This window comes from Trichoderma atroviride, chromosome 1 (assembly GCF_020647795.1).
Source record: "Trichoderma atroviride chromosome 1, complete sequence".
Lineage (NCBI taxonomy): Eukaryota > Fungi > Ascomycota > Sordariomycetes > Hypocreales > Hypocreaceae > Trichoderma > Trichoderma atroviride.
The window spans coordinates 6073321-6085930 of record NC_089400.1 but is presented as its reverse complement, the minus strand read 5'-3'; the positions used below and the strand labels follow the sequence as shown (position 1 = coordinate 6085930).

The 12610-nt window shown below is 52.2% G+C and overlaps 5 protein-coding genes and 1 non-coding gene across 6 annotated transcripts; 3 read left to right on the top strand and 3 right to left on the bottom strand.

Moving 5' to 3' along the window:
* Window positions 1–685: 685 nt before the first annotated feature.
* On the bottom strand, window positions 686–3000 carry TrAtP1_002195 (uncharacterized protein; the record flags this gene model as incomplete). The annotated part of the gene is made up of 2 exons (XM_066111348.1): window positions 686–2429; window positions 2981–3000. The coding sequence occupies 2 exons, from the start codon at window positions 2998–3000 to the stop codon at window positions 686–688; spliced, it is 1764 nt and encodes a 587-aa protein (XP_065967422.1).
* Window positions 3001–3170: 170 nt separating this feature from the next.
* TrAtP1_002194 lies at window positions 3171–3250 on the top strand. The gene has a single exon. It is a non-coding gene; the product is annotated as a tRNA-Arg (tRNA).
* Window positions 3251–4320: 1070 nt separating this feature from the next.
* Window positions 4321–4830, top strand: TrAtP1_002193 (uncharacterized protein; the record flags this gene model as incomplete). The annotated part of the gene is made up of 3 exons (XM_066111347.1): window positions 4321–4494; window positions 4535–4673; window positions 4736–4830. 3 exons carry the CDS (start codon window positions 4321–4323, stop codon window positions 4828–4830), a joined length of 408 nt encoding a protein of 135 aa, XP_065967421.1.
* Window positions 4831–5103: 273 nt separating this feature from the next.
* On the bottom strand, window positions 5104–7057 carry TrAtP1_002191 (uncharacterized protein). Its single transcript, XM_014085541.2, has one exon. It carries the CDS (start codon window positions 6884–6886, stop codon window positions 5849–5851), a length of 1038 nt encoding a protein of 345 aa, XP_013941016.2. The 5' UTR covers window positions 6887–7057; the 3' UTR covers window positions 5104–5848.
* Window positions 7058–7594: 537 nt separating this feature from the next.
* On the top strand, window positions 7595–7877 carry TrAtP1_002190 (uncharacterized protein; the record flags this gene model as incomplete). Its single annotated transcript, XM_066111346.1, has 2 exons — window positions 7595–7628; window positions 7693–7877. 2 exons carry the CDS (start codon window positions 7595–7597, stop codon window positions 7875–7877), a joined length of 219 nt encoding a protein of 72 aa, XP_065967420.1.
* A 1272-nt stretch (window positions 7878–9149) lies between these two features.
* On the bottom strand, window positions 9150–10439 carry TrAtP1_002189 (uncharacterized protein; the record flags this gene model as incomplete). Its single annotated transcript, XM_014085542.2, has 2 exons — window positions 9150–10115; window positions 10182–10439. 2 exons carry the CDS (start codon window positions 10437–10439, stop codon window positions 9150–9152), a joined length of 1224 nt encoding a protein of 407 aa, XP_013941017.2.
* Window positions 10440–12610: the final 2171 nt, after the last annotated feature.

The following is a 12610-nucleotide window of genomic DNA, read 5'->3' as shown; positions in this document are numbered from 1 at the left end:
GCCCCAGATGCTTCCGAAGCATACGGGAGACCCAAGGTTGCACCAGGTGGCTTTTGTACGTTTGATCATGGCGAGATCTGGAAGGCAACATGGATGAGAAATGTCGGCTATGAATGAATGTATGTGGTTCAAGATGGAAGTCCAAATAGTATAGGCTCATCTGATAATGTATGATCAATTGTCGGGCAGGACGCCCTTGACTATAATGCAGAAAAGTTTGCTGCTTGCTTCTCAGTTTTCCTCTAGTCTTGTGCCTCAAGTTCCACGTCGAGCGTCAGCGTTCAACACTCCACCTCCCTTCTCCCGCTCCTGTGGCAAATTCCCATCTCGAAACCAAGGAAAAGAAAATACCGGGTACCGACTGGGGTTTCACACTAATGGAACACAAAACATGGACAAGGGCTGGGACACAGCGGGAAGAAGATGGGGTAAGGTCTAATATTAGCTGTCGTATACGGGTACTACAGACCTCTTGTCTCTGTGCGGAAGTGCCACAAGAATCCCGAGCCCACGCAAGGAGAAGGGAAAAAAAGGAGAGTCAAACACACGCATTTCAAAAAAGAAGAATCATGCTAACACTAATCCAGAGTCCTATGCAGTGTATCAATTTGCCCTTGCCAAAAAATCTAAGGAGAGAGAGAGGAAGGAAAAAAAAGAAAATATCAGCCTTCACCATTCGCTCAGTTCAGTGGTATGCTCCGTGTACCATCGGATTCAACCCAGCCATATCGGCAAAGTTGACAATGGTGTACTGCTGCTGAAGCCCGTCCAGCCTCTCCCGCAGGTAATCTTGCTGCTCCCGCTCCGCTCGCTCGAAACTAAACAGGAAACGCACCAGGAACACGAAATCGTGTATACGCCGCCTCACGTCGTCCTCGGTCTGGCCGTAGCTGAGCGGCAGCGCCAGCACGTCGGCCACGGTGCTGGTGATTTCAAAGACCTTGTGCACCAGCCCGATGCCGTGGGTAACGACGGTGGAGATGCTCTCGAGCTGGCTCACCAGGTTCCGCAGCTGCGCGGAGAGCCGATAGACCTGCAGATGGATGGCCAGATCCTCGCGCTGCGGCGCCGAGCGGAACAGCCGGTGCATCAGGCCGTACTGCCAGAGCAACGAGCGCATCCAGAGCCGCGTCACCAGCAGGTCGACGTGCTGCAGCTCCGTAAAGGTGCCGCGGCCGCTGTCAATCAGGCCCTGCTCGGCCTCTGAGGCGCCGGCCTCGTCCTGGTCCAGCTGGGCCTGCTTGCCCTCGATCCACTGCAGCGTCACGCCGGCCACGGGCTGCGCCGGGTTCTGCTGCGCGCTCCAGTACAGCAGCAGAGGCCCGTCCAGCAGCTGGAACAGGCGGATCAGGCGGCTGAAGCCGGCGTCGATGTGGGCGGGGATGGCCGCGTCCCTCGCCGGCAGGCCCGTGGGCAGCGGCGCCATGATGCTTGGGTAGCCGGCGAGGATCGTCAGGAGGCGCTCGAGGATGAAGACGTGCCAGTAGATGCGGTGGAACTTGGGCACGTCGCGCGGCTCCAGGGGCACGGCGCTGTGCGAGCACTGCTGGACCTGGATCATCTGCACCATCGTCATGGCCTCGCGCAGCATGGCGAAGCAGCGGTCCAGGCGGCCAAAGGCCATGACGGACACGGCCAGGAAGACGCACGTCATGATGCGGCGGAACGTGGTGCGCACGTCCATCGGCCGGGCGTTGTGGACGTCGTCGACGACCGATTGCGCCCGCCTGTACGCACTGAGGCTCTGCCGGATCAGCTCCGTCATCTTGGCTCCGGCCTCGCCCTGCACCGTGGGCGTCGTCAGATGGATCGTCACTGCCCCAACCGCATAGACAAAGGCGGCGTCGTCGGGGTCGACGTGCATGCTGCCAATGGACTGGCGGACCTCGTAGCTGGTGATGATGGGGCTGCCGGGATACACCTGCTCCTCATACTTGGCCAGCATGCCGATGAAGAAGCCCGTGGTGAAGGTGCGAGCGTCCCATGCGGGAGGCGGCGGCGTGTCTATACCAGCACCAGCACCAGCTCCAGCTCCAACTCCAACACCGGCTCCAATACCAGTGCCCAACGCATACCCACCACCGCCAGCAGCACCAACACCAGCTCCGGCAATGGCTATGGCCGCAATGCCGGCAGAGGGCACCCCGTCCTGGTCCGGGTTCACGATGCCGGCGATGGACGTGACCGCTGGCCCCGGCGGCCTCTCGGGATAGTCAGACGGCGACGCGGCAATGCTGATGCCATGGCTCGAGGCCGCTATGCTCGACTTGTTGCGGAGCTGCGTGACCAGCCGGTTGCGCACGCTGGGCTTGCGCTTCGTCGACGGCGAGTAGATGCACCCGAGGCCCAGGTGCGAGCACTGAGAGCACGGCTGCGTGCTATTGCATTTCACCTTTCGCACCCTGCATCCGTCGCAAGCTTGGGCTGCTCTGTTACTCATGGATGGAAAGCGGCATGGGGCAGAATCAGTCCGTCCTCAATGTCTCTTTGACGTGCAGTTTGGGCGCTGCGGCACTCTCTAGCTCATGGCGTCACTAATACCGAGACTAAAGGCACAAAATGGATCCAACAAGCAATGCGTCTTAGGCCCGTCGGATGCGAGAACAGACAAATAGTATAGGGAAAATCTCACGAACAAAAATAGCAGTAGCAAGGGGGGGGGAACACAACTTTTTGGAACCCCGCCGGAGATGTCGTATAAACAAAAAATGAAAGCAAAAAAAAAAAAAAAGAAGAAGAAGAGAGAGAGCTGTGTGTGGGGAACCGGATTGGGACTCGGACGCATAAACACGCATACAGGCACAGCAGAAGAGAAATGCAACGGCAGTCAGGTCGAAAGAGACAGAGAAACGAAGCAGCAAAAACAATAGAAATGGCGATCGATCAGAGAAAGAAAGCCACAGTTCAAGGATCCGTCGGTCTGTCTCCGGAATTTTGATATTTAACCCCCCCCTTCCCCCCACCGGCTATCCCGCTCTACCGTGCTCGAAACGATGGCATGGCAATTGCACTTTGGGTATTCAAGTGGAATATTAATTAGCCGCCAAACGTTGATATACCAAGCAGCCCAAGCATATGTGTGTGCGTATCTGCTTGCGTGTTTTTGCACTGCCGTCTCCACACAAGACGGACCTGATAGGTTTTGATATTCCCGGCCTTATCATCGAATAGGCCGTGTGGCTCAATGGCAGAGCGTCTGACTACGATTTAGTATATCAGGAGGTTGCAGGTTCGACCCCTGTCTCGGTCAATTTTTTTCTATTCTTTCCTCATTGTGAGGCTTCTTTTTTTGCTTGACAGTTGTGATATCGTCAGATCATGATATTTCTTTTTTTGAGGAGGTTGTTGACCTTTACTTTTATTAGCAAGGGTCTCACAGGCCATGGAAGCAAGCTCTGCTAACGTTCAGTTTTTAGGCACAAACGCTTGGGCTCTGTCTTGTCCAGCCCCGATTCGCACTCTACCGCCGTTCAGAGTTTCGATGCTTCGCGATGCGCACGGGCGAAAGTATCACAGCCGTACGAGGCGATCATAAGGGACGGCTATAATGCCGAACCAATGGGGAAATACCTGACGGGGAAGGATCTCTGCAAATAGATCAACACTGGTAAGCACCCCAAAATAGCAACTCGATCTTGCTTCCTTCTCTATCCTGGCTCCATCATACGACGATCTCACCTACTCACCGTATATATGGGCTTTGGACATCATTTGTAAGGAAACTTCCAATTGAGCCATTCGAAACTCCAGTCGAGGAGGTAGCAAAGTTGCGAGACCAATACAAAAAAAAAAAAGGTCAAGGCCGTCCATCGTGCTGGCGTTGGCGCATGATTTCGGCAGCAAGAGTTACAGCCGGATATATCTCAGCGTATTTAGCCTTTTCGGTCAGCCTTGCTTGACTCTGTGGCGACAGCGGAAACAGCCGAGTGATCTCCGGCTAGCTTTGAAAGGCGATGGGATCGATTGCCGTCTGGGGTTTACTCCTTGTCGTGCCCCTTTCGACGCCATTTCCTCGTATTTCGAGACTGCATTCGAAGTGATCACTAATCTGATGGACTATACGAGACACTGATTGGGGAGGTGCAAATTGGGATCATCACTACGCCTGGGGTCATCACTATGCTTACATCTATAAGCATAGGCATGAAAGAGCGGAAAGGATGTACACCTCGATGGTATATATAAACCAGTGAGACCACCGCCATTTTGAACATCTTGGAACGCCCATTAACAGCTTACAGCAGCCGAACAGAATCTCTGCTCAAACCGAAAAAGTCCACCACATCTCGCCGCAGGCCCATTCCTCCATAATCTGCCAACATGAAGCTCTCCACGTCGTTCCTCGCCATCGGTCTCTTCACCGGCGTGTCCATCGCCCAAAACAGCACCGTCCAAGTCGCCCACGTCACTCTCCGCTCCGAGGGCGACGACCATTCTTTCCCCATGAGCGTCCCGGCCGACGGCAAGCCCGTCTTCACATACAGCACGCTCCCCGTACAGAAGATTGACGCCCCCCGACTTTGACGTGCTCCAGGCATGTGTGATTGACACCGTCGGCCCGGCGAATCTGAGCAGCACCATTGCGTCGGACGGGGTGACGCAGCAAGTCGTGATTGATCCGCCGCAGACGGTCACGAGCATTACCTGTCAGGGCACCTGTGTCGAGACTTGGAGTGAGTTTACCTTTTGCTTTGACGACATGTAAGGACGAGATGCTAAGATTGATACGAATTAGGTGCTTGTTTTGATGATGCAACGGGCCAGTCACTTGGGCCTTGCTGTAATGGTCTTTGCATTGCCAATCGCTGCAGACCTTTTAATCAGCCATAAGAAGTCGGGCTGAGGCAATTGACATGGACTTTTGATTGTCACGATTACCATTTCGCACATCAGAAGTAGTTGGAATTTATGGGGGAAAAGCAAACATTTACAAAACGTTTAGTCTTTGCGTAGAGTATGGAGATAGTAGCACAGCATCAAGATTCGAGTTTTACCAGAATTGAAGCAACACTTAATATACTTGTACTGAACAACAAAAAAGAACAAAGAAAAGAGAACAAAGAGGTACTCTCAAAACAATCGCCAAAAAGTAATCAATTCATGTTATATGACACCTGAGGGATTCGAACCCTCGCCTATTTCTAGACCGCGAATAGATTGCTTGGCAGATCCAAGCTAAACCTGAACACGGCGCCTTAGACCGCTCGGCCAAAGTGCCTTGCCGAATTGAATGTTTCATCTAGGACGAGTTGTGGCTCAAGAACTCTGAGAGGCGCCAATGGCCGAGATGGCAGAACAACTTGAGTTTAGGATCAATGCCCAGCATACATGAATACTATCTACCTACTACTATCTACTGCAGTGTCGTGAAATACGCAATGTCGTCTTTGCACAAATCCGGAAACAGCCAATTGTCTGTCGTTGCAAAACGAAAATTGCGGGAGAAATATCGTGTGAGAGAGGAAGCACCCCCAAAATGTGTGCCGTCATTATCCAACTCTATCGCTGTATCCAAAAGCAAAGGTCCATCCCAGTCTGCTGTCTTCTCCAACGCCAGAAGCTCGCCGAATCATACAAGTAAGGTGCACACAGCTGAATCCAATCCGCCGTTTCCGTAAAACCAAAAGAAAAAAACAGCAAAAGAAAAGCAAGAAAACAGCAGCTGTAAAACAGGGTAATCCGCACGTTCCGTAATTTCAAAACCAAGCCAGGAGTGCCGTCATATCATCGTCGTATCTAATAAAAAAAAGAGAGAGAGAGAGAGAAAGAAGGAGAAGAGAGGGGAAGATGACAATAGAAAGAAGAAAATGGCTGCCCATCATCGAATCTCCATCATTCCACAGCGGCTTCAGCGTCTCTTCTTGTTTTTATTGTTAAGTTGTTCGGTCAAAGCAGTACCTAGAGCGCGGAAACCTATTTTGGCTCCCTTTGCTCCCACCAAGTTACCCTTCTCATGGCGATTTTCCATATAGGCTTGCGCGGTGGCCATCGCTATCGATTTCCCTATAGCTTGAAACTGGGGATTCTTCCAAAAGGGAGTTTTTTCTCGGGTGCTTGAACTTTTGACGTTTGGCATCGTGTTTCGGCGCTTTAGGTGGCCGCCGTCAACAGGTGCACGATCCCGGTCACGGTGTCGGTCTTGGTCACGACTTCGGTCTTGGTCACGATGTCGGTCTCGGTCACGACTTCGGTCTTGGTCGCGCCTCCGATCTTGGTCGCGCCTTCGATCATAGCTGTCGTCTGCTTCGCGAGGCTGTGAGCGATGGCTTGGACGTCGTCTATCCCTCTCATCGTCGCTTGCATAAGTTGGGGCGCCGCGGGATCGATGAGAGCCGTAACGGTCCCGGTCTCGGTCCCGATCACGGTCTCGGTCCCAGTCGCGGTCCCGATCACGATCGCGGTTACCAGATGGGATGCTTCGTGAAGATCTATATTTGGGGTCTGGAGAGGCGTTTCGGGAGCGTGAATACTGTCCTCCGGATGGTTCTCGATTTGAAGACTTGTGACGGCGCTCACGTGGCTCTGGAGCGTACTCATAGTCCCGTGGGCGCCGCTCATCGTCTCGGTGGTGCGAGTTTCTCGGCGCGTCTCTTTGCGAGCTTCTCCGGGAGTCTCTCGGCGCATCTCTGGGCGGATGTCTGTCATAATAAGGGTCATAATCTCGATGCTTGTTGTTAGGCATGTTGCCGTGGCCGGGAGAAGGATCACGACGGCTGCTGCGAGATTTGTTGTCGCCGCCGGGAGATTGGTCTCGCCGACTCTTTCCAGCTTTTGACCGGCGAGACGAGGCAGAAGATTGTTGAGAGTTGATATCGGGTGGTTCCTCTGGGTTGTAGTAGGAGTGGTTGAGGCCCTGCGGCGCATCAGGTTCGGAGCGTCCAGGCATGATGGCTACGCCGTGTGGAACTTGTAGGAATTTATAGGGCGAGGTCGTGGCCAGCAAGTGCTTGATCGACAAGTCGAAAACAAGAATGAAAAACGAAACGGCAAGCAAACAACATTAGAGCGTTGAACACACAGCGAACGGCGTATCAGAGGCGAGAGAAGAGCGTTCAGGACAGTGTTTGCGGCACGTTCAGAGTTTATGTATAAGCCGCGCTGCTGGGCGAAGCAGCGAGTCCATCCCCATCATTGGACGCCCCGCTGACGCCTGGAGAGGGGCCGCATCTGCAAGTCAGGAGGGGCGGCCTCTGACTTACAGCGATCCGCCAGAGGCCTACAGCGTGCGCAGCGCCCTAATCTTGCAGCGATCCCAGCGCATGGCAGCGATCCGGAAAGCGTTCGGCGCGCTGCAGGGTTTCCGCGGTCTCCTGACGTCACACCAGCCAATAGGCGGTTCCGCCCGGGCATCTGGTGAGAGCAGCTCTGGCCTGGAGAGTCGCCTGACGTCAAACAGAGGCATCAAGTGGCGGTGCTGCCAGTTGAACAATCAGCAGCCACTTGTTGGACAGAGAGAGAAAAGGCTGTTGTGAAAAATCTTTACATTGTACAGGGATTCGGGCTTGGGGGGTGTTGATCATCAGGGCTTGCGGCAGATGCGCTCAGTCAGCAGGCAGCGATGCTGTTGGACGTTATGACTGTCCATCACCTCTAAATGTTGGTCGAGTTCAACGGTAAAGTGGAAAAAAGTCAGGGCACTGCTGCTGCCTACAGTATCTGCACATCGTGTGCTAACATTGATTTTGCACGCAGACAATTCGCGAGAAGCCGCCGAAGAGACTCCAAAAGACGTCGGTCCACAGCGAGCTGACTGTGTACATGTATCACCCTCCAGGGGATCTTCAGGAGTCGCCGAGTCGCGGAAGAAAATCCTACGGAGCTTTTTCGATGCTACGAATTCAAACTGTGCAAGTCTGTGTGACGGCGTCCGGCTATAGACGATCCCGGCCAAGCCATGCCGAGCCTTAAAAGGACGCCGCCACCCGCGATCCGCGATCCGAGCCGTTTCTTCGGGGGTCGAAAAATACACATTGATGTTGGTCGTCGACTGGGAAATGGGAAAAAAGGTTGGTTTGAATTGATGGCACAGCATCTGCTCCGCCACTTGGTAATGCAGAAGAAGTCACCAATACGGAGTGACACAGACGGAAATATGCTGTGAGAGGAATACTACTAGGTACATATACATACCTACATGTTGCAGCATGCCTCCGATATATCCTCGTTTGCCGCTTTGCCCTCGAGCTTTCAGTAACGCCATCGCATATCGCTCCTGGTACCGGCAACTCTTTCTTCACCGGTATGCCTGGATGTCGCTGGCAGTCTGCACTGACGTGTGGCAAGACTTTCCACGTCGCAATGCGGGTCCTGTTGGCAGCTACCCGGTATTTTCTTGGTATCCTGCGAGACTGTTTCACAGCGCGGATGCATTATTACGTCGCCTTTTGTACAATTTCCAACATTGCCAACAGCTCACCTGAAACTTGAATAATCTTGAATGATGGAAATCTCGATTAGCTAGAGGAGCTTTTCGTCGTGGTGGTCGATCATCCAAGCTACTACTGCCTCCTCTTGGAAGAGTTGGATCTTGCATGCTTCTTATTGGAGAGAGTCATGGGGCATGATGCTTATGCGCATCAACGGATTATATTTGCTGAGTAAACCAAGACAGAACGGCATCTAGCCTGCACAGGCTGGCTTGTATGCATACAATCAGTCTAAAGCAGGATTGACGCTGTGCTGTATTATGACATCTGCAATGACAGAGCCGTTCAATCATTGCTGGCAGCTCCAATCGCAGGTGCCAGCAAAGATCGTGGAGCGATGCGTCTCCGCAAGATCCACACCTCTTTCGAGCTGTGCGCAAGGGCTTAAAGCCTTGTCAAGGCATCCCTGTCATTACTTGATATCTCGGGTGATGCGGGCCCAGCGATGGCTAGATCCCGATGCTCGGTCTGAGGCCGGCAAGTGTCTGTGCTTTGGTTTTCAGCATAGGCTTGGCTGGCCTTATTTGCCTCTTCATCAGTTGTATCAATCATGATACCGTATTTCGTGTTACATGTGCGCTGAACTGGCAATCACAGGCAATCGGCTGCTATCGTTGACCAATCTATCTACTAGAATCTACAAATGATATGCCCATTATTCAATCACCAAATCTCGCAACACCCATCAATAACGAGTCCTAGACTCAATCACAAGTCCGCACGTCAACCCTCATGTGCCGGATAATCAGTGTACCCGACAACTGGGTCCTCAAACGGCCCGTAGAAGCGAGACCGATCGTACTTTACCAGCGGCCAGCCATTTCGCAGTCTCTCCACCAAGTCTGGATTGCTCACAAAATACCGTCCGTACAGCAAAGCGTCGTATTTCCCACTCTCGACAACTCCCCACGAGTTTGTGTCGTCGAATCCGCCGGCAGAAAAGAATGGCGTGTCTCCCCAAATCTTGCGGAAGACGGACAAGTCGACGTGGGGGAGGCCCCATGATTTAAGGAACTTTGCCTTTTCGGCCTCGGAAAAGATTTGCTCGTATCTCGGCTCGATGAAGCTCACATACGACAGCCTGGGTTGACGACTCTTGAGCTCGCGGCAGAGGTGGCCCCAAGTCTCGACGCGCTGCTCGCCACGGGTCTGGTTGAAAAGGCCAAAGGGGCTCAGTCGGATAGCCAAGTTTTCTTCTCCCACGGTCTTGGCCAGCTCGTCCATCAGCTCAAGCACAAATCTACAGCGCTTCTCTGGCGTGCCTCCGTACTCGTCTGTCCGCTTGTTGATGTTGGAGCTCAAGAACTGCTCTGGGAGGTAACCGTTTGCTCCATGGATTTCTATACCGTCAAAGCCAATATTCATGGCTGCTTTCGCAGCAGTACAGTAATCCCGAATCGTTCTTTTGATGTGCTCGGCCGTCAATTCGATGGGCGGGTGCTCACTCAGCTTGACTGGCGTTGTCGAGTGCGGCGGAGGATATGCATAGCATTCGTTTGGGTCGTCAAAGGGTATATTTGACGGCGCAACGGTTGCGGTCCCGGTAATCTGTGGAAGAGTGACACGGCCAGCGTGCCATAGTTGAGCGTATATATACGCGCCTTTTGCATGGACTGCGTCGACAACCTTTTTCCAACTCTTTACTTGCTCTTCTAAGAAGAGCCCCGGAGCCCCGGGCAGACCGTTCGCCTAAGGAGGACTGCGTTAGTGATTTCACATGCTATACTCTCAACTGGCTCAAGAGAGGTGCTTTACCTCAAATGAAGGCGGAATTGCTTCTGTGATGAGCAGTCCACCCTCTGTTGCTCGCTGAGCATAGTAATCGGCAATAAGATCATTGGCAATCCAGTCACGGTTTGGATTCTCGGCTGTGGAATCGGCACGAAGCGGTGTACCGCGGTTTCTGGTCATGGGAGCATGGATAATGCGGTGCTGGAGGGTGATTTTGCCGTCCGCGATGGCCAGTGGCTCGAATAAATCGGAATCAGCTCCGACCTTGATTTGAGAACCCATTTTGACTGGATACAAGATGAAGGGTTATGATACAGCAATAATTGCACTCTCACACGCTGACGGAAGAATCCGGAAGCTATTTCCAAATGGAAGAGACAGAGAAAGAGAGGCTCTTTTATATCAAAACAAGAGTGAACAATTGCGAATTGAATTACAGCATTGCGACAGACAACTACGACGCGGCTTTACTGCATCAACCGCCCCCGCTGAGTGTTGAAGAAAACGTGGATCCGCGAGAATTTTACTCCAGAGACACTCCACTCAACTGCGCACGCATGCCTGTGATGACTCCACAGCCGTAGCATTGAAAGTCAGTGCCTTTCCCAGAATACTGATTCTTGATTCTAGTGGGAAGGTGATCTTCATGATGGCGGTTTTAGGCTATATGTGTTTCTATACCGGCGTTGCGGTCAAGCGGTGTAGCTCAGCAATAAATGGACTCTGTTGGTCTATCTATGCCACGAGACCGAAATCTGTCAAAGCGGCTTTGGTTTGAGCAGATACTACCTGGAGAGAGCCTGCTGTTAATCCTGGCATTGGCATGTCATGCCACATGCTGTTGACTCAGTCCCCGGCAAGCTGCGGATTTGTATGGGGAACGCTTTCTTCACTGTTGGTCGGACCGCTTGGCGTTCTTTAGCAGCTCCATTCTTATCCCTGCTCGGGCTTGATTTGGCGGACGGGTCCATAATAGCTCGAATCCTTGGCCTGGCCCACTTGGACATTATGTTCAGCAAGCTCTGAGTGGATGATCTTGAGAGAATCTTGATGCTGTGAGGCTGAATGTTGGCCAGAGAATGGAAAGTGAGGTCTGATCTAGCAGGTACATGTGCCCAGCTGGAATTTCCAAACGAGCATAGTTTGTAATCTCTTGCCCGGTTGGAATCTGCTCCGGGTCAAACGAGACTTGATGCCTCCAGGTAGGCCTTTCGCCCGGCGGTTCTACTTCTAGAACATTGAGAATAACCAAAACTTTCCAGCAGGTCATCCAGAAGCAGGAAGGAATTTCGAATTCATGTTGCCGGTTTGATTAAAAACTTGTTATTTCCAGAGAAGCACCGTTTTTGGGACCGGCATGGGTTGACGATGTGGAGAAACAAAGAGCAGGTCGTTATACCCCGGCACCTTTTTAGCTACAAAACGATAGACATCATGACGGACCATCATGCATCATAGTCAAAGAAGGAGATCAGAGCAATGTGGAGATACTGGCCGAAACTCCACGGAGAGGTACAAAGCAGGAAACACAGAACAAGCGCCAGATGTAACACCCAAGGACAAATAGCAAGTTTCCGCTTGCCATGCGCTGCTTGAAATCCGTGGGGAATGCTCTGTTCCAGTCTCTGGTGCTGCACTGTTTTACTGTAAGTGTATATGCATCAATTCAGAGGTAAGTGAGCTTTATGTTTTCTTCTTCTTAGCCTTTTTAAAATACTAATGCTTTGTTTCAAGGTCTTGACGCGAGCATGCATACCAGCAGCCGCGCAGAACATGATATCGATACGATCATTGCGTCAGCGCGACCATCAGTTCATTCTGCTTCTGCTCGCATTTAGTACATTACTGCTCTACGCTGCTCAGCTAAAGAGATTCAGCTTTATAAGAATGCTGTTTGTCAAAAGATATCGCCACAAGGCTTGACTTGAAGAGATACAACGGGACCAAAGAAACGATCCCAAGAATACACAAGCATCGATAAAGCAAACGTGATGGAGGATCCTGGTACTATTCCTTCGACGCCACGAAGAATACGGGTATGCAAAGACTGAGTTGATCTACGATTCAGCCAAGGCATCCTTACCACGAAGCAGAACACCGCTTATTGGCCCATACCATCTGAATCTCCGGCCTTGGCCTTCTAAGAGACATGCTGTGCCGAATGGTTGCCATTGTACTCGTCTATTGGCAGGATTCCTGATGCCAGCAGTTGATTTGATGACGGTCGAGAACAGGCAGGCTGACTACTTTCCAGCTTGAATAAGCGGCGAATAAGCAGCGCTGTTTATACCATCACTGCCCTATTTGCCCTCCTGGGCAACAGTGCAAGCAAACCGTTGGAACACTGGCTGCATCACCAGCGAGCGCCGCACGTGAGAGTCCAATAATGCATGTGCACCATTCTGTGTCACCATCCCTTTGTTAACGGGTTGATTAGATGCCTGGCCAGACAT

What these genes read in the sequence shown, in the direction of transcription:
- TrAtP1_002191 (XM_014085541.2), bottom strand. Translation starts at nt 6,886, where the DNA reads ATGCCTGGACGCTCCGAACCTGATGCGCCGCAGGGCCTCAACCACTCC.